Source organism: Notothenia coriiceps, unplaced genomic scaffold (assembly GCF_000735185.1).
Source record: "Notothenia coriiceps isolate Sejong01 unplaced genomic scaffold, NC01 NC01_scaffold00037250, whole genome shotgun sequence".
Taxonomy (NCBI): domain Eukaryota; kingdom Metazoa; phylum Chordata; class Actinopteri; order Perciformes; family Nototheniidae; genus Notothenia; species Notothenia coriiceps.
The window spans coordinates 4224521-4251372 of record NW_011369951.1 but is presented as its reverse complement, the minus strand read 5'-3'; the positions used below and the strand labels follow the sequence as shown (position 1 = coordinate 4251372).

Below are 26852 nucleotides of genomic sequence, written 5' to 3'. Positions count from 1 at the left end.
AGGGAATGTGCATCGGAGTGAGAGACTGACCATGAACCGTCAGTCATGGCTCAGTTTGAGAAGCATCTTTTGTTTGTGTGTTGTGTCAGTAGAGATTGTGTGTTGTGTTCAGGTCACCGGATGCCCTCTCTAATGTCAGTCATGCGATACACTGTTGTGCAACAGACCATGTGAGGAAAGTCAGGAGCACAATATCTTGCAACAAAGTAGTCATTAGTCATTTTTATCCACATAGCGCAACATCAAAATTCCCAAATATCTTCAGGGGGCTATAAAATCTGAACCGCAGATGTAACCCTCTGTCCTTACAACCCTCACCTACACATCAATAAAAACTCTACCCAAACATTTTTCCAATTGCTAACAGTAAAGTACCTTTGAAAAATCGAATTCAAAATGTCATTCCAAGGGTTTGTCGTGGCACAGATCGAGCATGGGGTCCTGGCCAGGTCTTGTCAGAGACGATATCTTGTCATAGACTTAAATGTAAGTCAAGGGGAACATTGAAGTGTATTGTATGGGGCGAGACAGGTCATAAAAATTACACATATTCTTGTGTTGCACAGTCAGACATTGCCATTGTCCGGCCTCATAAAAAAACATAATTTCATTGTGGATTCTTCTAATGAATAATAAAAACGGATATGAGGAAGGGCAATGAATCACACACACACTCCCAAGATAATAACAGTACCAATCAAAGCCTACACCGGTCACGTTATAATGACAGTGATAATGAACGCTTCAATGAACACTTACAGTGACGACAGTGAACGCACCGCGCATTGCAAACACAAACCGCCTGCCTCATCAAAATCAGCGTGTTGGGAGGAAAACAGTTATGTCAACAGAACATGTGGCTTTTCAGTAACAAAGGCAAACACACACACGTGAGATCACAATGCAGTGTTGGTCATTCTCCAGTGACATTGCACTTGGACAGGTTTCAGCATTTCAGTTGATACAGATGCTGAGTCTGAAAAAAACCTGAACATGGCAACGACTAATGGATCTGGTGGCTAATCACGTGTCTGCTGATCATTGCAGTTGATTTAATAATCACTGGATTGGCTTTGGTTCCAAAAAAAGGCTTAAATAAACCAATTTGACTGATTAAAGTCTTGAGTATGTAAGTCGCTTTCGATAAAAGCGTCTAACAAGTAACATGTAATAATTAAAGTTTTAAAAAAAAAGAGTTTTCCTTGATTTGTATTTAGCTTACAGCACACTAAAGAAATTAGACTAGCAAATGTTAGTTTATTTTTCTTTAAAGGTGAATATTAAACACCGTAGATTAAACCCCTTATTAACTTACATAGTCAACTATCATAAAAATAAAAATAAATCACAAACAAAATAACACCACGCATTGAATATTTATCCAACATCTTATCAAACATACATAAGAGGACTGTGGTCAAATTATGAAACACGTTATAAACGTTATAAGAACTCCAATTGTTTTCAGTTTACAACACCAATACCTGTAGTAAAAAAAAATGCATGAATGCGTGAGGTGTGTTATAAAAACATCCATCCATGTTGGTTCAAACCAAAGCAAAAGCAACGACGGCATGACTTCACAGACCCTCATCTGTTACCCTGAACATGCGATAACAAGACCCTACATCCGGATGAACCTCTATAACATTTAACTTTTATTCAACCAAAGCCACATCACAGTGTGGCTTATATGAAGTGTAATCTGACCCGGGAAGATAAGAGGTTATACAACATGGGACGAGGAAGGTCATAAAAAACTCTTATTTAACGCTAAAATAAGATGATAAGCACAAATTAAGTAACAAAGCTGTTTGTTACTTCCTTAGGAGGGATCCAGTGAAATCACAAAATATAACTACTCAATAAATATGAAACTATTTGGATTGTCTTTGAGGTTTCATATTTTACAAACAGGATCTTCTTTTGTCTGCTCTGCACGTGATTCTATAGGTTATTGAAGTTAATGTCTCTTTTATGGTATTTGCTTATCAGCCAATGACATGTATTCGTTACCTAATCTTGGCATAAACGCTGATAGCACTACGTCTCACAGGGCCACGCCATATAACACACAATAAAGTTAGAGCGTTATGTCAAACACAGCTTCAGTAACACATTGCCTTTTCAGGGCCACCAACAGTAAAATGAACAGACCATAAACAGTTACGTGGACAAAAGACTGTGATTTAATCCGACCATACAAGGTCATCATCATCATCATCGTCATCATCATCATGTAACATCGACCCCACGTGGCTGCAGTCATCAGATACCAGCAGAAAGTCAAATCCTGGTTTATCTCTCAGCAAGGACACATGAGGCCTCTATTATGTATACATTAAAGGAATATTTCACCCCAATATCAGCATTTATATATAAATTACTCATCCTTCAATTTATACCCTGAATTCTCTAAGAAAATGTTTGTTCTAGCATGCCTCGAAGGTAAAATCAGAAGAGGTTAACTGAAAAAAGAACGTATAGATTTGAATGAATGGGGGCCATGTTTCACATAATCCGTTTACAAACTCACAAAAAAACTCCTAATATAAATATATATAGGCCTAACGTTTCAATTAAAAAAAGAAACCCTCTTAAAGTTTTAGGAAAATACAAATGTGAACACCTCAAACACTTGGCAAACCTTATCTTCTAGTCTCAACACTGAATGTCAAATGCAGCCTGGTGTCAATAAACTCATTGTCCTGTTGTTACATAGAGTAATGAGGGTGGGGCTTAGGTTCAAACGGGTTGGAAGAGGAGCAGTTATTAAACCTTTGGACTGCACTTAGTATATACATTAACCTCCTGTTTATAGCCTCCTGTTTGAACCCAACAAAGCATGAAAACAAGGCGATGTGGTGTTTGTTTCCTGCTTTGTCTCCCTGTGGGCTCAATTAGATGTTCTCTGCACCCTGGTGAGGGAGCTCTTCATACCACTTTCAGGGGGGAAATATTGGGCGCTAAGACAGTATGAACATGTAGGCAAGCATGCACAAGGTAGTTTAGAGATATTTCTTTCATACCTGTACAAACATTGTATGCGTCTCACAGAAGCATATCAGCTTTAGTTGAGCTCCATGTATATGGAGGCTAACATGATGTGCCGGTGAAGCCCATTATGTGCTAGAGTACAGGCTGGAACAAGTTATCTCACAGACTGTATACGGGTGGCGTATACGGGTGGCGGGTGGAAAACATATAACACAACTTCTTTGTAGCATCTTTTTAGTTTTCACATTACAACTTAAAGCTCATGAATAGAGATGTCCCGATCCGATCACGTGATCGGGGATCGGAGCCGATCACGTGATTTTCAAAAGATCGGAATCGGGAGAAAAAAAAATCGGGGATCGGGATTTTTTTATTTAATTTTTTTTTTTTAAATACTTTTTTTAAAATGTTGTATTCAATGTTACAAAACAAAAATGACCATGTTCAAGTCTTAAAGTCATCCTGAGGCCTTAGTTTTGGTTTCAAATTACACAACATCATGTATGTGTTGCTTCTTTGGGGCTTGTTTTCATAGACCTGGTTTCTTATTTATCTCAAATCTGGCAGCAGAGTGGTAAGCTAACGAGTACTGATAAGCTTTATTTTGCTTTGATCCAACGCAACACAACTCAACTGATCCAATGCTGCTGTGAAAGAAAGAAGCTATATCCATGTTGGATAGAATATCCAATTTAAATAAAAAAATAACCTTAAGGGACAACTTGAATGCTTTTTTTCTTTTTTTTCTCTTAATGCATTGCATAAAGATCGGATCGGGAAAAATCGGTATCGGCAAATTGTCAATATCAAATGATCGGAATCGGATCGGGAGCAAAAAAAGGTGATCGGGACATCTCTACTCATGAACGTACCAATTTCCGAAGAACAACCTCCCAATGTTGGGATCATCCGAGGAGCATGTGAATGCACCACCTGCATTTGCAAAGGTCTGCGCTCTCCAAGGTCCATTCTGATAACCATATTTAAACAAAATTGATAAAAAATGACCTTCTCTGTCAGGGTAGGATCCGCAGGAAGCCGCAGTCAGAGCTGAGCGCCATACATCTGAAGTGGAACTACCAGTTAAACCTATACATCAGCCCTCTCCGTCTCCTCTTTTCACCCCTAGGCTGAACTTTTGCAGATATTAGCTTCACACACATATTTGTACACTTATTGATGCTGCGGATATTCACATGCCATACATCCTTTTATATAACATTAGCTTGTCCCTTCTCCACGTCACTCTGTTTCTATTCCTATAGTCAAAGCGGAGAATATAAAGGTTATTAAAGGACTTCAATGTCAAACCAGTTTCTCTGCCTCTGGCTGATAACTCAAATCAGAATTTCAAGTTCAGTACCTGCACAGTATGTGTTTTTTAATTTTTTACAATCAACAGTGTTGAATGATAATTTAAACAGGTCAGAAAAACAAAAACAAAGAGGTGGATGGTTCAGGAGTCATTCGAGTTCACAGGAGCCGAACACAGACTATTACAGTTTGTTTATGTATATGCAAGATGTATTCGAAAACTTCACTTAAGCAAGTCATACATTTCAACGACAGCATCTCCTCACCCATATTTGGTAGGGTATAATTAAATGCATTTTAAACATAATGTACATTTGAGAGGGAATGTGCATGCGTGTGTGTGTGTGGGTGTGTGTGTGTGTGTGTGTGTGTGTGTGTGTGTGTGTGTGTGTGTGTGTGTGTGTGTGTGGGTATGTGTATGTGCATGTGTGTGTTTTGAGAGCGCATGAGGAGCAAAACCACCAAAGACAGTGTCAGCAGCAGCTTTTTTGCGGTACTTTAATCATTAGAAAAAGCAAACCACAAACATTTAAAGTATGTCACCATCAGCATTCACATGTACAAGAGTGTGTTTACTTTCCACCAAAGCTATTATGGTAGTGCTTGAACTGGAATACAAATGTGTCAATATACAGCCAGCATAAAAAGCAACTAAAGGTAAGAGGTGTTTAGAAAGAATAGATACAGGGGCTTCTTTTAAAATAAAAGGACACCTTTAGATTGTTACATTAAAATGCAATATTGTTCAAGCAGAGCTTCCTTAATACGGGTCGTAAATCGATGGGAACTGGCTGATGGGGAGGAAGTTAATAGGTAGCTCTATAGAGAGATAATAGCCGTCTGGTGATGGGAGGGCATTACAAAAGTCTATGAGAGGAAATAGACGAAATGATGTGAAGCTTGAACATGTGACAGTAATGATCACACACACACACACACACACACACACACACACACACACACACACACACACACACACACACACACACACACACACACACACACACACACACACACACACACACCCTGAGGGATTGTGGTCATAACTTGTATCATGCGACCTGTGTTAACTCCCATCAGCGGACAGCTATCTCACTGTGACAAACATGTGGTCTGAAATGTTTGCCAAACAAAGTTACACAGACCAAATAAAAAGTATTAGCATAATTTGTGAGTGCATGTGTGCTCAGCCTGAGAGAGACTTTAGCCTCACATGAGACATGCAGGGAGAGGCTCTGTGGTGGTAATAAGTGGTTTTAAGTGAATTGTGGTCACTTGTAGTATTCAGTCAGTGGGTGTGAAGGGAGGTACTCTGTTTTGCGTTGCCTTGGGATACTACTATATGTATTAGCCACTACCCCACTGCTGAAAGTGGCCAAGCTAAGATTCCCCATGCTCTTATTAGGACCAGGAAGCACCGGGAAGCTCTGGAGAACAAATTACTTTCCCCGAGGTTGTAAATATTTTTCAGAACCAAGATCTGATACTGTGAAGACAATTTGTTACCCTATGTTAACAAAATGTACGCCACCATACACTATTTACGAAGAATGGCAATCATATTAATATTTTATCTGATGCTTATAATATTCCACCCTTATTTTGCTCCCAAAATACAGTATAAAAAAGGAACAGTTTGGCACTTTAGGACACATATGTTTCTTTTCCAGCAAAGCAAAGCTAACCAGCTGTTGGATCCAACTACACACCTAACGTATGAGGTATGAGTGTCACTCTTTTTTAGCAATTATACAAAACTAATCATTTTCATAACACTATCAAAGCCAGCATTCTGGGGTACAAAACAATTGAGGTAACTCAGATTTTCTTTGAACCAACAGAATATAAAAAAAGGACTCTGAAATGGTTTAAATGCACTTCATACAGATGTTTAATGTGAGGTTGTTTCTGCACTCTAGTCTCATGCTTGCACGCCCGCCCACGCTGCTTTTAGATGCATACGCACATGCTCTGGTATTCCCGCTGCAGCTGGATCTCAGCCAAGTTTGTGCTCTATCTTTTTAATGCTGTGCTTTTACGCCATGAGGCGTGTCACTCAGGGGAGTGAAACCTACAGCTCATACTGTATGTTGCCCCACCATAGCTTTCCAGCAATGACAAATGGTTAAGTGTAAACTCCCTCTGCTTTGGCAACTTGCTGATGGACGGATGCAACATTCCTGGTTGTTATGCCAACTGCCAACTTCCCTTTATAGCCTCCTTGGAAAGCATGGCACGTGTATAAGAGTTTGTAACACATCTGCTCTTTCCTGCTGCTACTGTGTCTGTTTAATGAAGACGATGTAAAATAAACTGCTCTGCTTCAGGGTGGTTGGCACCTGTATCTGAACAGTTTATTTCTACTTCACACTGATAACCTGATATTCTTTGCCTTGATAAGCAATTTGGTGGGATCAGAGTGTTTGCCGTTAATGCTCTAACACACTGCCCTCTTTTATATTATCTCAAGATTCACCAAAAACATCATTTTCTTTGTTGAATGATCAAACTAAAATGTTTTGTTCTTCGGTATTTACGGTCTCAAAAAGGTTTCCATTAGACTCTCAATGCATACGGTTATGAAAAAATTAAAACATAATGCCTGTGAAACCTCATTGTATACTTTACTGCTGTGTTTATTCCATTATGTCAGCAAATATATTTTCCACATGACACACACAGATATCCTGAGAGTTCACAGCAATGTTCAGGCTTCTTATAGTCCACAGTGACTGTTAAGTGTCTCACAGCTGCATTTCTGTGGTTGATAAAGAGACAGGAAGCTGCCCGCATCAATCTATGCATTTTGTTGTGTTTGTTGCCTTTGCTTTAGATAAGTGTGGAGTGTTTCTAAAACTAAAACAATGGACAAGGAAAACCACCAATGTCAGATAGTTATACCACGAGAAAAACACAAAAACGAGATACAATACTACCAGAGCACGGAGGCCCTTATTGGTTCGTAGCCATGTGAGGGGGTGGTACAAGCTGCAGAGAGTAGGTGGACGAGGGGGGATGGGGGAGATGTTCGGAGCTCATGCTAAGACAGGGGGGTTGAGAACAAGGCAGTGTGTGTGATCTATGGAGTGGAGCTGCTGCACAGAAATGTTTTAAGGGGGTGCACGCATTTGAGGGAGCCCTCTCAGGAAGCAGGAGGTTTGGCGAGTGTGTGTGTGCGTGTGCGTGTGCGTGTGCGTGTGTGTGTGTGTGTGTGTGTGTCTTGGGGGCCTGAGGTTCATGTGGGGACCAAATGTCTGTCCTCTTGTCAGGATATCCACAGAAAAGAGGGGTTTCTGGGGCACCCCGCCAAAAAGACGAGACTTTTGAAACACACATCCCAAATCTTTCTTCGCAAATGAACCCTCATGTACATGTTTTACTTTATATTTTTGCAATACAGGTCCCCATGTGCCATCATCCTCCTCACTATGTGGCTTAAAAATACATTGTCTTGTTCAAGAATTTCATAATAATTGTATATCTTGCAAAAAGTTCAGCAAAAACTGCAGATTCCATGAAATAACCTCTTATCGTGTGGTTTCTCGCACTAAAGCGGCAGAGCCCACAGATTGTGGATGGTTGGAAATATATATTTGTTAGGCTGGCTTGCCAAAACAAAAACTTACAATAAAAACTGAATCAGATACTTCTATAAAATATCAAGAGGCCCCAGCTGTATAACAAAACAAAACTACACTTCCACTCTCCAAATTATTTCCCAATGCTCTTGTCAATGCAAGATTAACAACTGGAGGAAGTGCAACCATCAGGATACAGGCCAGCTGAGCTTCGGATATGATAGAATAAACATTGCCACTTAACAATGGAGTCTTCAATCCAAACAAGGCTTTAGGGATTACAAATCTGGCCACTACAGGCTATGTGCGTGAACTGCAGCCCTCTCACATTATGGTGGTCTTTAGACAGCCAGCAGCTAGTATAATTAAGTAGCTGGAAAAACAAAACAAAAAGATAAGTGAAAAGGCCAAGAGACAGAAACAGGTGCACAGGATAATCAGGTTCTGCAGATTTGAAGACATGGAGCTCCGTGGCATTCCTTTGAGATGTGGTGTCATCATGGCAGACAACCAAATACAGTATGTTCCTGCTACTGAAAGTGACATTCCCTGTTGGGTATGTCACTGGAGACAGCTTCACGCTCCTCCCACAAATATCTATTTTCATGCATGGTAAACTGAGACATGTAACTCATATCTGAAGTTGGTACAAGAAGAACCTTCATGAGGGAAAATGTGTCTGAGGGTGAACAAGACTGTCTAAGAGGATCTCCAGGGCCCAGGAGTTCAAAACTTTTAATCCCTATCTGATCAGATCAGATTTGGATTTTGGGGAGTTCAAAACTAAAAAACCGGATTAGGATGACTTTGATATCCGATCAGATCAGGAAATCCAATCAAAGCTTTAATCTGGATCAAATCTTCAAAACGGGTAGTTCAAACCGACAACACAGGATTGGGATCAGTTTGATCCCAAAAAAATGGATTACCCTGATCCCGCCAGAGCGGTGGATTTCCAGTGGATTACCAGAGCAAAATGTACTGTACAATTTAATTGGCAACGTTTGTTAACTGAAATAATACACAATTTTTAGCCTTCATGGGAAATACATTTTATTTTTCCCATTTTTGCTCACGTTTGTGGTGGCCTATTTGTTTTTCAACCAAATGTTGATGACATAAATGTTGATGCTCATAAAAGTGTAACAGCAAAGATTGTCAATCAAAAATGTAATTTAGATTAAAGTAAAAATATCTTCAACAAAAAAAAAGTCCATCATCTGTCATCACCTTTCAAATAAAAAAATATAATTAGACATTATAGATGTCTCTGCGATGTGGTCTCTTGTCTTCCTTGTATTTTTTTTCATATCCACTAGATGGCGATCGGTAGGATTAAAGCACTGATATTCAGGATCTAGTCATCTTGAAAAATCGTAATCTGGATCAGGGTGATCCTATCCTGAATTGCTTTGAACCTCAGGGACAACATTTGGCCGACTTGTCTGATCCTGGATCACAAANNNNTGTATCCTGGATAACAAAGCAACTTAAAGTGGACCTATCATGCTATATTTGAATAATATAGTGTAGGACCATACCTATACTTTTTATTTTTCAAAATACCAAACAGATCATGTATTTTACCCATTCGCTCAATTTAACACTGTCTTTGCATGGGCTGATTCTGTGAGAACAGCACCATCTACAGGCCTGGCATATGTACTACAGCGTCTCCAGCGCTTTCCATGGCTGTCTCCTCCTGATTGGTGGAGTTGGCCCAATAGCCGTAGCGCCACTTCTGTGACGTCATAGAAGTGTTCAAATCTGGATCAGTCTGTATCAGATCCGTTGCAGCCCCTTTTTAAGAGATTTGGGTATGGAGGAAAATAGAGAGGGTTGTGTTTTCTGACACTCGGTGAGTTCCCTGGAACACCGGGGACACATATTCATGTATAAAAGACGTACAAAAGTGCATTTTGCATGATAGGTCACCTTTAACTTTGGCTAGTTTTTCCATTAATAAAATAACTAGGTCTATATGTGTCATACTTTCTAATTTCAAAGAAACAAATCCAGTTGTTGGAAAGATTAGGTCAATGTTTTGTTTTGTGCAATTTGCAGAAAGATGTGGCAGTGGAGGTAAATGGTGAGATGGCAGCAATCCTCCAGAGATCTCGTTTCTTTTCGGATTTCAAAATCCAGATTTCAGATAAACCAGAGTCCAGCTCAGCGTCAACAACACAGGTAGATGATGTTCTGGATAAACTGTGACTGAAATGCTTTAATTTTGAAAGTGTTATTACTGAATGCATGTTGGAAGTAAGAAACGTTGACATACATGTTATATGCAGGAATCAAATTGATCACAGGTTGCATACGTTTAACAGAAACAATAACTCTTAGTAGAAACGACGCAAGGAAAGCTTGAAGATTTGTTTCAGTCGCATGTCAAAAGTGACCATTAACTTTATTTATGTTTTCCTCAGTACTGCCACCTCAACCCATTCCTGCTGGCTGACAAACTGGGATCCTCTGTGAAACAATGCTCCAAAACAAGCAAATAAAGATGAGAATCAGAATACCTTTATTAGTCCCTCCCAGAGGGGGGGGAACAAATAGCCGTCCTTATTTAAATCAGTGATATGTAAGAGTAATCATTTGATGTGTTAGTTGTCCTCTACTTTCTGTTGTGATGACATTGTTTAGTTGTTTGACGAGATAACACTGTCAAAGTAATATTATAATAATTATGTGTCCAGATACTAAAGAAAAACATTTTGTAATTGTTTAGTACTTTCCCTATGATTTAACCTATTTGAATAAAGTCAAAGTAAATGTACACAAAAAAAAGTAAAATAACAATAAAAGCATAATGACAGTATTTGTGCCCCACTGTACTGCTGTCATTGTGTAACACAAAAGATGAACTTGAACTGACAGGAATGATAAGTGGCCCTTCGTGCTGTTAGTGGGTGGTTTATAAAATTATACATTAACTCTCACAAAAGCACAAGCAGATGAAGATGATTACATGTGTTTTATTCTATCACAATTAAAAAAAAGCTATGGTTTGAGTATGAAAATTGAAATACACTGAATCAGCAAAGGTTAAGCAATCATTTATTATAGTCATTGTAAAAACATTTTCAGGAAGATTATCCCGGACAGAAAACACGGTGAGTATGAAACAGACATCCAACAAATTTGTTTAATACCTGAGCTTTAGTGATGTACCACAAGCGTTCAGATATATTTTTAATGAAAGTAAAGATTACACAAAGTGCTTTAACTTTCTTTGAAGTTCAAGTTATATGATACACAATAAGCTACATCTCTGCTATAAAAATGTATTATTGATTCAAGTATTGAAGTGACAACTAAACAGAGGTACTGCCAACAAATTAAATAAAAAGGGCTTAATTATCAATATCTCCATTTGCTGAGCAAGTGTTTAAATTGACTTTTGTATTTTAGATCTTAAAAATAGTAACTCATGAATATATTGTAACAGACAAATAGAGTGGTGTGTGTGGATACAATAGTATAAAATATATGACTACTTGTATTATATTACTTTGACTATACTGAAAAGGAGTTCAAAATTGGGTGCAGAGTTGTATTTAAACTTGAAATAAAAACAGGTAACCTTTCTATCTCAAGCAAACTATGCTAGCTCGTTACACAAAAACAAGATTATTCAAATTGCACAAAGTACAAAAAGCTTTTCTTGCGGCTCTGATAAGGAGCGGAGGTCTGGTTGGATTTCATCCCAGAGGCCGTAAATGGATCAATCCAATTTGGCACGGTTTCATTGAGAAAGGAAACAAGAAAGAGAAACGCGACATCTTGCGTCGCTGCAACGTGTTTCTCCTGGAAACAGCAGGCCTCTGCTTACATCTGCAGCCAGCTCAGGTCATCGGCTCTGAGAGGAAAAAAAATGTAGCAAGAAAAGTATCAAGGTTATAAGTGTTGATCTGTGATTTGGTGTAATATATATGTAGAACATGTAGTAACCTAATATGTTATACCCCTATATATAGTTTACATGACTTTAATACACACTTCTGATTCAGCTTCAGGTTTAAGCATCCCCAGAGTCTCTGTACAAGCTGAGAATAATATCTGGCTGCTATTATAAATATATTAAAAACATATTATCAGACGATCAAATTACTATGTTGAAAATGAGACGTGCAACTTGTATTGAACAACCAACAACATTGCAGACTGTCTTAGCACCTTTCAGCCTATTGCTTTGGTTTTATAACCGCCAATACAACTATATATGTTTAGGTTCACTCTCATGCATATTTTTTGTCTTCTCAATTATTTTCAGTGAAAAGCTCTGACTCTACAAATTGGAAAATAACACAATTTATATAATCATGTTAACTCCAAGATGATGTCTTTAAATGCCTTGTTCTGTGAGTCTAAAATAGTTTTCAATGTTTTACTAAGCAGGAAATCTCCATGTTTAAGAGGTTGAAAACTAATTAAATTATCAAAACAGTTTTATTTTTTTGTCGATCGACTTATCGATAAATCAACTAGTTGTTGTAGCTGTAGATACAAACATGACTCTAAATAAATGATAATGTTTCTCCATATCTGCTGGACGTGTAAATAAGCAACACTTGCTCACAGGTTTGCTATATGAACTTAAAAGGTTGATGTGTATGTGTATGGTTCTGCTGCCCCCAAGTGACAAATAAGAACGACATTTACTCTCCGATGACATTATTGCGTCTGCAGAATTCATAATGACTTCATGTATTAAATGCGTATACAGTATTTAAACACATCCAGTTTGTGTAAATGCAGGATGACACTCACTGAGCCTGTGCCTTTGTTAAGACGTGGCCCGTCGCCATCAGCTCAGCAAGACGAGCCACCGCGGGGTCGAACATCAAGCTGGCTGCAGCTACCACCTCATCGTCTCTGGTAAAGCACAAATCGAAAACGTTCAGCAGAAATAGCATAAATGTATATTAAGCTGCATCAGAAACTATTCAACAGCTGCTCACTTGATGTAAAATGCCAGGAACTTCCTCTCTTCCACTTTGCCTTTGAATATGATTTCTGTGTAGCCTTCTCCATAGCCTAGAATGAGGAAATGAAAAGGGGAAATGAGACAGTATTAGGGTTTTATATGAAGATGTATTATATTTTATATACATTAAAGTGTTATGCTGCAGGGGTGATATTTTCCTCAGTAAATTACTCTACCTGTGTATCGGATACTCTTCCCAAGTAACACAGTCCAGAAGAAAGGAACAGACTCACATTTGGTTTGTTTCTGCAGCATGTTTAGGGCCGCTACTCTTCCTGAGGGTGAAAAAAAACAATATGTGCATGATAACATAAAAACCATGCATCAAATTATTAAGGATTATAAAAATGATGCCCAATGCAGAACTATTTCAACAGGAAAGTATTGTCAACTTGCAGCACAATATGAATCTGGGATTATCTGAACGTTGGTTTCTTACCTTGAGCTTGTGACATTTGCCAGTGACCGACGTTGACCCTTTGGTCTCCTCGGATGCTCAGAGGGAAAGACGTAACATCTCCAGCGCTAAAAATATCTGGTATATTGGTCCTCATTAACTATTAGAAAAGAGAAAGGAGTTCAAAGCAGCAGCCTGACATTTAGATAGACATGTACAGTACAGGCAGTGTGTATAGAACCAATCATCTCATTCAGCAGGACACAATATCAAATAGTAATGTTTGCCCAAACAAGCAATTAAAGCTATTAAAAGTCATGTTTATGATTTGTTAGTTATGTCAATGTTACATTTTGACTGAACTGTTACCTTGTCAACAATCACAGCTTTCCCTGAATTCACTTCCAACTCGCTTCCCAGCAAGAAATCTGAATTTGGGATTACACCTGAAAAACAAAAGGTGTGCACTTTTAATAAGGCCATAAACTTGATTTATTTCAAAATATTAGACCAACACTTTAAAATAATAATATACCAATTCCAACAATCACCACATCCGCCTCTAGGACTCGACCACTCTTCAGCAGCACCCCCTTCACCTGGAAGAAAATACTCATTAAGGGATCTACAATAGAATATACACTTTTCTTTTGTATCAATAAAAATAGCGTTGTTTTCCCACCTCACCATCGCTGACAATAGATTATATCCAAATTATTGATTATGTAATAAGTGACACCTGAGCTATCTAGCTACAAGATGCAAAATGTCTGCCTCTTCTCATTAGAAGTAAAGTTACCTTGCCGTTCTCCCCTTGGATCTCAGTGACTCTCTCGTTCATGTAAAATTTTACATTTTGTTCCTCCAACATCTTAAAAGAAGAAACTATGTTTTAAAGTGTGTTCAGTTGAATTAAGGCTAGTAACATCACATTCAGCAACACTACATCATTATTTTACTGTTTCTTACTTGCATACTCATTTTGCCAATCTCTGGCCCCAGAAATTTCTCGAACGGGTATCTGGAGGGGCCAACCACGGCCACGCTGGCAGCTTTATCTGATAAGTAGGACGCCACCTCCATACCTATTGTGTGAATAAAAAACATGTCAGCAGCAGTCTGAAATACTGGTGTGACTCCATGTGTTGTAAAGTAGATTTCTCTTGCTCTAGTAAATATTGACATAGCAGATTTAATATCGAGAAAGTTGGCCGTGCACAAGGTTAATAATTATTGAATGTTATAAAGCACGTAAAGAGAAACAGAATCTGGTAACCTATGAAGGAGGCTCCGATTATGACAGCTTTCTGGCCCTGACAGGCGTTGTGAATCTCTTTGGCGTCTTCATATCTCTGCAGTAACGTCACACCCTTCAGGTCCCCTCCAGGACAGTCGAGCGGCCGCGCTCTGTGAACAAAACAAAGACTTGGAAGTCACCATTTCCTTATGTGTCTAGCTAATTGTGAAACCTGAGTGTGACAAAACAACAACTGGAGGATGAAAAACAATCCTCTGTTTGAGGAACTGGATGTTGATTCTCACCTACAGCCAGTTGAGATGAGGAGTTGGTCGTAGTGCTGCAAAGTGCCGTCGCTCAACTTCACCGCCTTATCAGCCGTATCCACCGACACCGCCTGCAACACAAAACATTTTCTTAACAAGAGAATCCGTTTTCCATTTAGATGGTGATAACAAATCAACGTTTCTCACCTCCTTCTGTGTCCACACTTCAATCCCATACTGCTGATAGAAGTCACTCGGTCGGAGGAGGATGCTGCTGCTGTCCACATTCATAGCCTGAAAGAGAAAGGCCATTTCTGTTAAAAACTCCCAACTAGATACAAGTTGTCAACAAAAACTGACGGAAGTATCTTCGTAACCTCTCCTCTCTGATTGAGCGCTCACCTTACTCAGTTTGGGCTTGTCAAATGGAGGCATGTTGTCTTTGGTTACCATAATGATTCGACCCTGGTAACAGTTCTGTCGTAGAGTTTCAGCACAAACCAGGGAGGCAGGGCCTGAAGCAACACAATCCTTATTCAGTGTGTAATTCTTTACAGGTTACAGAGAAGGAGCTTATGGCAGCACTAAACCAAGACATTGACTTGAGCACTAGTCTCTTTTACAATCCTACTAGTAATGATTTGTGAGCCCCCCAAAAATGTATTTATTATTCACTACTTGTTTTTATGACATCTATGCCTTACCTCCTCCTATGAGCAGAATAGTGTGTTTGATGCCCGGTACCATGCTGCACATCTCCTTCACCCTCTTCGTCAACTTCAGAGACTAAGGCACAGAAAAAAGCCATAGATGATTACAAATAACGCATTTAAACACAAAAGGAAAGGAAGCCTCGTAATATCTATTTAACTTGCCATTACTTACATTTTTGTTGATGGAAACATACACCTTGCCAAGCTCAACTTTTACCTTTGAAACAAAAAAAGACAGAGTTTTAGGTAAAGCTTGACTTTCTTTATCACAAGTGTAGATCATAGCTCAGTGGGGGTCATTTGTCTTAAAAAACATAATCCTGTGTCGGGGATAATGATTATCGGCAGGTATTGAAAACAATAGTAACATCTGGTGATGAAGAAAATCTGGAATAAATCATGTTTCCGCTTTCCTGGCAGCATTTTTCATTAAAAGACCATGTGCTCAACATTGTGTTTAACATGAATGTGCATACATAATCATGTATGCAATGTGTGATAATAGCTGACAAACAGTCCACTGTTTGGGAAATACTCAGTGGGTGTCGACCTGCTGAGCAACTGAGACATCTAATCTCTCATCTTTGTGTCTTCTCTACTCAGAGCGAAGAGACTGGATCAGGGGTGTCCAAACTACGGCCCAGGGGCCAAATGCGGCCCGTTAAAAAAGTATAATGAAATATGGCCCTGCTAACAAGATAAATGAAACCCTATAGAGAGCTGAGATGTAGGCTGTTGGTTTTCATAAAGAATATTCAACTAACAAGCATAATTTACCTACATTTGACTGATTTTGCTGACTTATAACTTGACTTATGAGGCAATATACCTCACCTCTATAAGTGGCCCAGCCCTTCGTATATTTATATGCATGTGGCCCTCGGTGAAAAAGTTTGGACACTCCTTGACTAGATGCTTTGTTTTTAAAATATCCATATTTGTTAATGGTATTTTTTTGTAGTAGTTACATGGAAATAATGTTCAAGTAAATCATCAGAAATTAGACAATATTTTTAATCTTTTGGATTCATTTAATAAAACGTATAAATAAAGCTCAAACCCTACCAACACATTTACCTTATAACTGGGCAGAGAGTCCAGACCTGGATACTCTTCGATATCTCCGGTTCTGACATTAAAGCAAGCACCATGAAACGGACATCTCACTCGGTCACCAACCAGTGCTCCTGGATCAACGGAACAGGCAATTGTCATTCCTTAAATTCAATGCAAAACATTTCATAAAGAATAAATCAGCTAAGGGTAAAAAGGGATTGAATGTTTACCTTTGATGAGAGGAGCATTGTAGTGAGAGCACCGGCTTCCAACAGCACTGTACTGACCCTGAGTCCGGACCAGCAGCACCTCCTGATCCCCCACTTTCACCTCCTTCATCCTTTAAAACACAAAAGATGGACGATGGGAAACAGTTCAGAACAATCTGGTGTTATATCTAAAAACTGATATTTTTTCAGGAAGAAAAAGCGAGTGACTTACTGTCCATCTTTGAGGTCAGCCTCCTGACAAACCAGCCCTGTCACCACATCCTGGTCTGCTCCTTCACCTGGTTCTTGGCCGTGACTCATTCCTGCAACATCAATTAAGAAAACAGGACTATAGTTAAGGATCCCGGCTTTGCCTTTAGGTGTGGACCATAAGCCACTCATACAAAAGGTTGCATAGTAGTCTGACATGTGCAGAAGCACAGTAACCACAAAACAAAGGCATTCAAACATGTATATGTATTTAGTCTCACAAAGAAAAAAAATATGTAAGGAATAAGGATCAACAACAACGAAGGAGCCAATAGTGCCATAAAGAGGCTTCCATAGATTCATATGGTTATTTTGGCCCATTAAAAAAAAGAGTAAAACAAACAACAATGACATATTGTTCCTTGAAGGTAAAGTAATCTAAATAAACTCTTCAGCGCCTATGTGTCCCCTTTACTAAACATGCTCATACATGCCAACCTTTCCAAATCCAAAAGAGGTAGGTTTGCGCACGGCAAATGTACACGCCCAAATTAGGTAATCAGAAGAAATGGAACCCCAGTAATTACATGTATAAACCATGTATTTAACATATATTGCATCATTTTATGCATTTTTCAGAAAAAGTGGTAGTTTGGTAAACAGTGACATTAACGACATGTTTGGTCTGTAAAATGCCCGAAAAGTGAAAGAATGGGAGATAAATATCCCCAAAAAGGACAAAGACAAACAGTAATAGTAAACGTATGATAAACAACTAACATGTTCATACTCACACTGCAGTATGCCTTTTATTCATGTATTCTGTACCTGCTGTGTTTATTTATTTATTTCATTATCTTTGCTTTTTTATGCCTATTTTTAAATGCCATTTAATAATGTGTTATGCTGTATATATTCTTAAATGTATTTTGTTTTTATTTTGTAAAGCACTTTGAATTGTTGCGTGCTGAAAGGTGCTATATAAATAAAATTGCATTGCCTTGCCTAACATGCCAGTAAAAAGCATCAGCATGCACAATTCTGACTGATTTCTGTTTCCACTCTGTGAAACTCATAATACATCAAGTGATGTAAAAGGCGTAAATAACACTAAGCATTGCACATACCACTTAATTTATGTCCCTCATTCAACTACATCAACCACTGAAACGTGAAACCTCCATGAAGATGTACTCACCTGTTTTCTTCGATCTGACGCCAGTGAGAGAAGATACAATTAGCTTCAAACTGTTCCTCGGCAGTGTTACGTGGGTCATTCAATAGCGAGCAGAGGAGAACTGCCCGCGTGACATTTAGCCGGAGTCATGTGATCCCCGCGAGCTCCTCCCACAACAAACCCCTAACAGAGAGGGATCACACCGAAGAGTATACCAAATCCATTCAGAGGAAAACAATTATACCCCTTTTATTTTAACTGTTAATACACAAGAATGTTTTTGGATTGGTGTACATTTAAAAAAAAAATGAAAGTGATGTACATCATATAACAATACGTTTAAGGACAACTGCATATTTTTAAGAGAAATGGACAGGAACCAAGCCAATGTTGTCTAAACGTTGTAAATGAAAAACCATATAAGATTGGGCCTTAACTTTATGAAACTTATAATGTGACACGTATAACTAGTGATGGTGAGATAAAGCCTTATGAGTTATGAAGCTTTAGCTTTCCAGCCAATTGGTTCTCAAAAGGGTTCATCTCATGAGGCTTCATCTGAACCCTCCTGTTGGTCAAAGTGTGTTAAACAGGCAGAAATCTCAACAGTTTGATCTTTCTGTGAGTTCCCAATGAGTTAGAATAACTCTAAACAATGAGCATGAAATCCTATTTTAATGTAATACATTTGTCTGAATATTATACCTGCCCAGTTACTCGAATTAGTATTGCAGTAATCAAATTAGTAATCTAAGATACTCATAAAAGCATTCGATGTATGACGACCGCAGCACTGTTTTTGCATGTAACTGTAACCTTTGAGCAAAGCATTAAATCCCCATTATTAATCAATCGATGCTTTCTACTGATCTGTGAGGGTTTTCATTCATTACCATGGGCTTCACTTTGTTAGAAACAGTGGTGGGGACAATTTCTCCATATTTAACAATAGCATAGCAGAAGACAAAAGATGCTAAGGCTACCAAGAAAAACAACATTGTCTAAAACACGCACAGACACAGAAATTAATAAATGTATGTAAGTGAAAATAAATGCAGATATACATTTAAGATATATAATAATGTGTGTTCTGTTTTATTCTCAACTTTAATTTTGTGTTTATTTATTCCTTATACTGACTCCCATGTTGTATATAAACAGTCTGTATTCAACACATGAACTAACCTACGTTATAGTACGGCACAGGATAGGTTTTTTCCTGACAGAATGTGTATCCCAATCCCGCAACCATCAGATAATATTGGCCCTTATAATTTCTATTAAGGCTACAGGCTTTATTATGACCAAACACACATTCACATGCTGACATAAGAATGACTTGACAATGATGTCAGCTGAGTGGAATAGTGTTATTTAATGTACCTTTAAGCGGACGGTGGCGCTGTGGCACCAAATATTTCAAGAGTCATTCACGTTCATGGCCAGGCTTTAGATTGAACGGTGTACCGTCAAACATTATGATATTATACAATACTTCTGTATGATAGGTGTTCTGCTGATTTAAAGTAGCATGTCCTGCGATATATTTTTTATTTTTTACTTGCAGGTATAATAAACTACTATTCCCACAAACGGTGGTTTGTGAATGCTGGTGGGTTAGAAGCATGTTGCCTTCAAGTGCTCTCCATTCAATACAGCTTTCTTAGTCCTATCCTAATTTGTAGTGCATTGTGGTATGTCTGCAATAAATATAGCCTACATCGTAACGAAACCATGGTAGCTGTTTTTTTTATTCAAGCTCAAAGTTAAAAGTGCTAAAATAAAACAATAATTGACTATATTCATTATTTTTTATGAGCAAGCTGCAGTGTCCAATAACAAGTCTATTTTGTGTTTTTGGACATAATTTCGAAAATTATAATCAAAGTAAATCAAAGGGAGGATAAGGCTTAAAATGTAGGTTTTATTTGGTATGTTCACTTTATCAACAGGTATTTCAGGCTTTTAAACTGAAGGGTACTTCATCACTGATCCCAGCCCTGCTGCGGTCAGTGCCAACCCGTTTTAGGAAAGGAGTGTCTTCACCAGGGCTGGGTATCTTTTGGCTTGATTTGAAATATTCTAAAAAACTTTGTGACCACAATGCCTTTACAATACAAGCAGCTGTACAGTAAGTAACCATTCCAAAATCAATATATTAGGATAACTCAACATGTATTTATGTTTACCTTAATTGTATTAAGTCCCATTAGGATAAAAAAAGAAAAATCAAAAACAACGTACTTAATCAAAAACAACGTACTTGATTAAATAAAAGTTTGAAAATCCCCTGTTCAATAAGTGGCACATTAATTGACAAAATTGTGCCGCTCTTCTACTTCTACAACTGATTTATTTTCACTATTTCTTATATTTAATTTGATCAGAATCAGGTTTTTTTACTGCCAAGTATATTAATTGAGATTAAATCAATATAAAGCATGTATATCATAAATAAGGAATAGAAAACAATTACAATACAACAATAAAAAGTATACTAAGAATACTATTCATTAAAATTGGTCAAATATAAGTCTTTTCCATCTCTATTTCGAACCGATTAAAAACAAAAACAAATACAATTTTTTTAACAGAATACCGTATTGGTAGAACACAGTCTTTTATTTTATTTTTATAAATTGTCAAACAATATTTATATATTCAACAATATTTATATATTTAACAAAAATACTTGAAAAGGAAGAGGAAGCAAATACTTATTAATTCCCAACCCTGACACAATTTATTATTTTTTACTCTAATTATTTGCATGTAATCATAGTTATATGCAAGAAAACACCAAGACAGGTTGCTTTAATGTTCACCCAACAAAATACAGATGAACGGATTTTCGACAGCACTTGAAGGTAACACAACACACAGAACGTGCTCTCGGCCGCGCCCCTTTGTAGTAGGGCGGGGAAGTCCTTTCTGTTGATGTCAAAAGTTACACAAGCAGGGATGAGGTTTTACAACAAAACTGTTTCACAACTGTACACCCGGCTTCACACTGACGTTCCCCACCCACCTCCACCGGGCACACCGGTGGCTGCACAGCTCTCTCTGTTAGGACTATCACCGAAAACATATCACAAACACACGTCCACATGCTCGTCCGCGCTTTCTTTCTCTGGACAAAAACCGTGGAAGAAACACGTTGTTTTTTTTGAGTCAGTGAGGTATATGAATTGGAAATACCCTGGTGTGATTGTCTCGTCTTTTTTCTGGCTGGACAACAAGACGCGTGCGTTGATACCGCTCACATTGGGGACAATTGTTGCATTTTAAGTCTTCATTCAACAAACATTTGAGCTATGGAGTTGAGTTCAGTGATCCTAACCACCGGGGTCTCGGTCGGGTTTTTTAGGGTGGTCAATGCTGGTGTCGGTAAACTGCCCATGCCTGAGTCTGCCTGCAGGAATGCATGGAAATGGAGAAACATCTCTACATCCTTCGTGCACAGCTTTATCACTGCGATATGGGCAGTGCTATGGTGAGTAAAATCCCTCTAAACTGTTGTGTTTACATAAGGTGCTGACTGGGAGAAAAGGGTTACATATCATGCGAGCATGGTTTCATAAACGGATGCTGGACTTTTAAGCGGTTGTTTTCAAAATGTGCCTTTATTATATTTAGCCTTCATTTAAGCTTGTTTGATTAGTAAATATCTATATTATTCATTATTAACCTTTATTTTTGCCATGCCAGCATGCGAGACCCTTAATGGACTTTTTGTTCCCATTTGTCCTGGATTTGTTGATTAGGCTACACATCGTTTTACATTATTATGATAATGTTTACTTCTACATACCACCGAGACGCTTCCAATAAATAAAAAAGTCCTCTACCAATAACTCTTGATATGAAGTTGGCTCATGAATAGTAAAAACATCACTCTCACATCAAGTTTTTTTTGCACTTGTGTTCGTCTTTTCAGCTTTTTCCGCCACCCACAGATGGCCGAAGATTTGATAGAAACTCACTCTGTGTTTTCTCACGCCTTGGTGTCGTTATCGATCGGTAAGTAGACTGTCAGCACAGTGTTAATATAAATACAAAAAGTTTATTTGTTTATCACCTTTTACAAAATAAATTAAACACAATATGAACATAACATCAGTAGCTATAACAAAGAAATAAACATAGACAATATTATGGAAAATTAAATCTGCTTGTTAAAATAAGTTATATTAAAAATAACACATGTGTCTGAATGGGCTTGTGTTGGTGAAAGGGAAGGCTCAGATGCAGTGCTGCTGCCACCATAAGGGGAAATGAGGAAGTGACTGTATCCATGCCTGGCAGTCTCCTTTCCCACACGGTGTCAGTGGAAGTTATAGGTCCAAAAGCATGTGAATCATTATTTCAACTGACTAGAACAAGTCTTGACCTGGCAATTAATTCTTATTTTAATCAGTTGGAAAAGCGCAGCAACAAGGTCAATTGAGACTTGTTACAACTCAGTGTTGAAATTTGCTCTGACTTTAGTCAGCAAATATAGGCAGTTCATTGTTTCTACATTTCGCTGACATTGTAAATATTAACTTGTTGCTGTTTACTGGCCTTTGTTTACTAATGTCAAACTTTTCTCACAACTAAGCCATTAAAGATGGAGATGATTGTTTCTGGTCTGTGATTCAGGTTGTGTGTGTGTACCCTCCCTTTAACTGGACTTTGAACCCATTTACACTTTCTTTTTGCTTGACTAAAGCTCATTTGTCTTGGTTGTGTAAATATATATATATTTACAATTAGAAACTCTTACTTGATTGGATTTTGCTTAATATCATAAAGATGTATTACACTTAAGTGTGCATGTGACCTCACATTTTTAAAATAGATATTCATCCTGCCTTTACCATTTCTCCTGAACCCTTAAAGTATTCAAAAACATTTCTAGGCACGTGGGTCCTCTTAAATCCAGACATTTATTGGAAGTGTGCCGGTCAACAAGATCTCCCCGAGGATTCCCAGGATGTTTGACATTCTTTCAGGAAGCCCAGCCCTGGAAGCTGGCAAAGCAAGGGACAGTGTTAATGTGTGAAGATCAATGGAGGGCATTATTATCAGTCCTAGTTGGCACCAGGCATAACCCCGTACAGTCACGTGACCTCACTTGTAACTTGGGCAAAAAGTCAGTTGATTTATGCGGGTGGTGCTTGTCAGATGCCAGTGGTTACAGAAAGGGGAGTCATTCATGGAAAACAAGTGGAGTTTTTCTCCCGGCCCTCCCACTGGATATGTGGTGTGATTCTGAGGCCTCAGCAAGTTGTAGTGAGGAGTTTTGTTCTCCGGATTTGTGCATTCGGCCTGTTCTCGCTGGGATACCACGCTGATAACCTTGCAACGACATGCCATAAATGATTCTCCACTTGTTGAATGAAGACCTTGTTCAATGCTGAGAACAATGTCTTGCACAGCCCAGAAGTGTGTGATCCTTTTGTCAAGGGGCTTTAATACTCACCATATTCCCTGTGTTGCTTTGTATAACAGCGTTAGAGATAGATTCTCATTAAATGGTGGTGTTTCCCCCATAGACTATAAAAGTAAGTTACTTTTAATACTAAAAGTTCAACCAAAACCTTTTTTTCTTTGCTGTAGAGGAATCTGTCTATTCAGTTTACAGTCAGAGAAGTGAAAAACAAACGAGACAATATTCACATTTTAGAAGCTTGAATTAAAATTATCTTGAGTTTTTTTCTTTCTTTGAAATTATTCAAATTGATTATGAATTTATGTGGCAATTTATTTAATAAAGTTGAAACTAATTGATATCTCTTTGCAGCTTTATCTAATATCCAATACAGAAAATAAGATGCTCATAGTCAAAGTCATTATTTTTCCATGGGCATATTTAGTTGATATAGTATAAACAAGTATTCACAATGATATGCATCATGCTTCTAAAGTCAAGTTTACAAAGACTGGTGGGAAAAGGCCACATTGATTAGATGTTTACATGCCCCTGGCTGCAGTTACTCCAGGATCAGGCTTAACCAGGTTAAGGTTAAGGTTGTGTTGCATGAGCCTGAAACCCGGTGGTTGTCTAACTGGTTTAATGTGAACATGCCAATGGCTGTCACCCCACAGGATCTCGAATGAAAAAACCCTGTATCTATTGCTTTGGATGATTTAACCTTCTTTTCTTAATTTTCATGCTTTGCTTGTTGGCCAAGGGAAAGTCAAGTAGCTTCCAATTCCTTTGTTCTCTATGTAGACATTAACTGTGCATTGGCATCATGCCTGGGTTGAACATAAAGTAATACTATTCTTAAAAACAAAGTGATTCTTTGTATCACCTTTATGTTTAAATAAAAAGTATTGTACTGTATAATACAGTAATTAATTATTCCATATTAAAACACATCGGCAAAGAACTGTACATTTATTGGCTCTTTAATTTAACAAGTCACATGCTGCTCCAATTGACTGTTTATAGCTAAACTTGACCCAAACATGAACTCTTGTAAAAAAATAAATAACAAGCTATTAAAAAGAGACATCGGCGTGGAGTTCCCTCCAATATCTTTAGACAATATTTCGACCTGAGGCTGAAAGCAAGTACATTTATGTATGGTGAGGCAATCCAAACAGGTCAAAAGGGTCTTGGTATCAAATCTCCAATACAATGAGCTTAAATCCAGTCCCACCAAAGCCCCCTCTCACCCCTTCATCCCCTTCTTCACCACTTCATCATTGTTCAGCATTGTGAATAGCTGTAACCATGGATACGGCTGGTGGTGGGGAAGGAGTGGATATGAATAGCCTCTTTCCAAGACGTACTGTGGTTGTCGTCATGGAAGCAGGGTGGCCCCCCATATGACTCGATATACTCGAGGCTTCTTTAGTTAAATGAATCATGCTGTTTGATAAATGAATTGCTAAACTTAAAGATTGTCATTAACATCGGCTAAATGCTCTCTTTCCCAACAGGCTACTTCATCTGTGACTTCCTTGACATGGTGTTGAACCAGAAGCTGAATCAGTCCTGGGAGATTCTCTTTCACCACATTGTGGTAGGTCTTTCAACCATTACTGTCACAGATCAAAACTAGAACTAGAACCAGAACCTCCACGAGGCCAAATTTCCCATTTTGTGATTCGGATCTACTCAAAAATGTTATGGGTTCTCCCTTGGCCCATGCTAGACCCTTCCTCCAAGATTCATGAGAATCTATCAAGAAGTTTTGATGCTGACAAACAAACAAACCTAACTAATGTTTCACCTTGACCGTCACTGACAGCAGACCAAACTTAACTTTTGCATCTCTGTGAGAAACGATGTACTTTGACTTAATCCTCCTTTGCATTCAATGCACAGTACTCACTGCATAGTTAAATTAAGCGGCAAAACTCCAACACACCTGTCGGAAGCACATGCATGGAAAAGAGAAACTACCCGTCTTTCTTGTTAAGTGACAAAGGACAAGTGGAAGGGAGGAACAAAGAGAACATTTTTTCCGGTGTGACAGCCCCCACGCCAAGCATTCAACCCTCTGTCATGCCTTGAGAAAGATGAACTCCACCCTTATTTCTCAGTGTTTTGCCATCCACTTAACCACAGTTACTAGGAAATTCCCATTAGACCCGTCTTCTTCATGACATGAGGACCCTCAGCAGGCTGGTCTGTTGGGAGTTCATTCCCTCAGGGTCGGATCAGTAAACCCTTCCCCCATTCCTGCCTTTGAACATCAGGGAAAACAACCTGAAATGAACATATAGAACCACACCCAGAGTTAATATTTTCTTTCTCTGCAAATGGATGATTGACCTACATCCAACACAATGCTGATGTTTAGATTGCCTTCTGTTGCTATGCTCTCGTCTTGTTATTGTAATATATTGCTTTTCTCTTGAGAGCTGTTTATTTAAACTTTTATTGGAAGAGTTTCAAACAGGATTGGTGTGGTTTTCAAACTCTTGCAGCCACAATTTATACGTGTGTTTTGATGTTAATGTGAACAAGTTTTCAACACCAAGTATGTGGAAATATTTTATTGCAGAATTAGGATAAAGAAGTATGGGGTTCATCAAGTTCCAGATGCTTAAAACATGGGTAAAAAGGCTTACTTATTATTTATAAATACTGACATACAGTTTATATAAATGCAAACTGATAGAAAAAACTCAAGAGCAAAATCTAGGCCAGTGGTTCCCAACCTTTTTTTCCAAGAGCCCCCCCAAATGTTGGAAGTTCCGCCCCCCCCCCCTTCCCCACACACACGTGCAACAGCGGTAATTATAGTTTAAAAGTCTCAAACATGCTACAACTACTGTCACAAACTGGATGAATGTGAAATATTTTGTTAAAGGAGGATGAAAGCGTAATTAAGGAGCACTATTGGAGTGACTTTGATGGTTATTGGACTCAGGATTAATTTATTTGGATTCCCGCTGTATGAAGAAATTAAAGGACGCCGCAAGTGGAAACAATTCACAAAGGGATTAAACTGTTTAAAACACATGCTCCAAGTAAACCGGATTTTGCCTATGTTTTTTATGTGGATTCAAAAGTCGTAAATAATCTACAAAATGGAGGAGACCGATCTGATCGGAGCAACTGTGACAAGTAATCCAACTGAAACCGGCATGGACAATGACTATGTTTTTAAAAATGCGCTTATCCAGAAAAGCCTGGTTTGGACACTTTACAGGCAGAAGAAACATTTCTATTAAAGAAAAAAATATACATTTCTGTCTTTTTA

The 26852-nt window shown here is 38.3% G+C and overlaps 2 protein-coding genes and 1 long non-coding RNA gene across 3 annotated transcripts; 2 read left to right on the top strand and 1 right to left on the bottom strand.

The window, feature by feature from the left end:
* The first annotated feature begins 9957 nt into the window (after positions 1-9957).
* LOC104966741 (uncharacterized) lies at positions 9958-10713 on the top strand. The gene is made up of 2 exons (XR_800671.1): positions 9958-10076; positions 10319-10713. It is a non-coding gene; the product is annotated as an uncharacterized lncRNA (long non-coding RNA).
* aifm4 (apoptosis inducing factor mitochondria associated 4) lies at positions 10525-18256 on the bottom strand. The gene is made up of 19 exons (XM_010795986.1): positions 18169-18256; positions 16993-17083; positions 16782-16891; positions 16573-16682; positions 15668-15712; positions 15487-15568; positions 15185-15297; positions 14990-15076; positions 14822-14913; positions 14556-14686; positions 14249-14364; positions 14079-14150; positions 13815-13878; positions 13649-13725; positions 13322-13439; positions 13059-13157; positions 12857-12932; positions 12666-12770; positions 10525-11754 (listed from the first exon to the last, which is right to left on the bottom strand). Exons 1-19 carry the CDS (start codon positions 18245-18247, stop codon positions 11724-11726), a joined length of 1698 nt encoding a protein of 565 aa, XP_010794288.1. The 5' UTR covers positions 18248-18256; the 3' UTR covers positions 10525-11723.
* Positions 18257-21173: 2917 nt separating this feature from the next.
* Positions 21174-25202, top strand: LOC104967199 (TLC domain-containing protein 2-like). Its single transcript, XM_010796615.1, has 3 exons — positions 21174-21640; positions 22085-22167; positions 25081-25202. The coding sequence occupies exons 1-3, from the start codon at positions 21462-21464 to the stop codon at positions 25200-25202; spliced, it is 384 nt and encodes a 127-aa protein (XP_010794917.1). The 5' UTR covers positions 21174-21461.
* The last annotated feature ends 1650 nt before the right edge of the window (positions 25203-26852 follow it).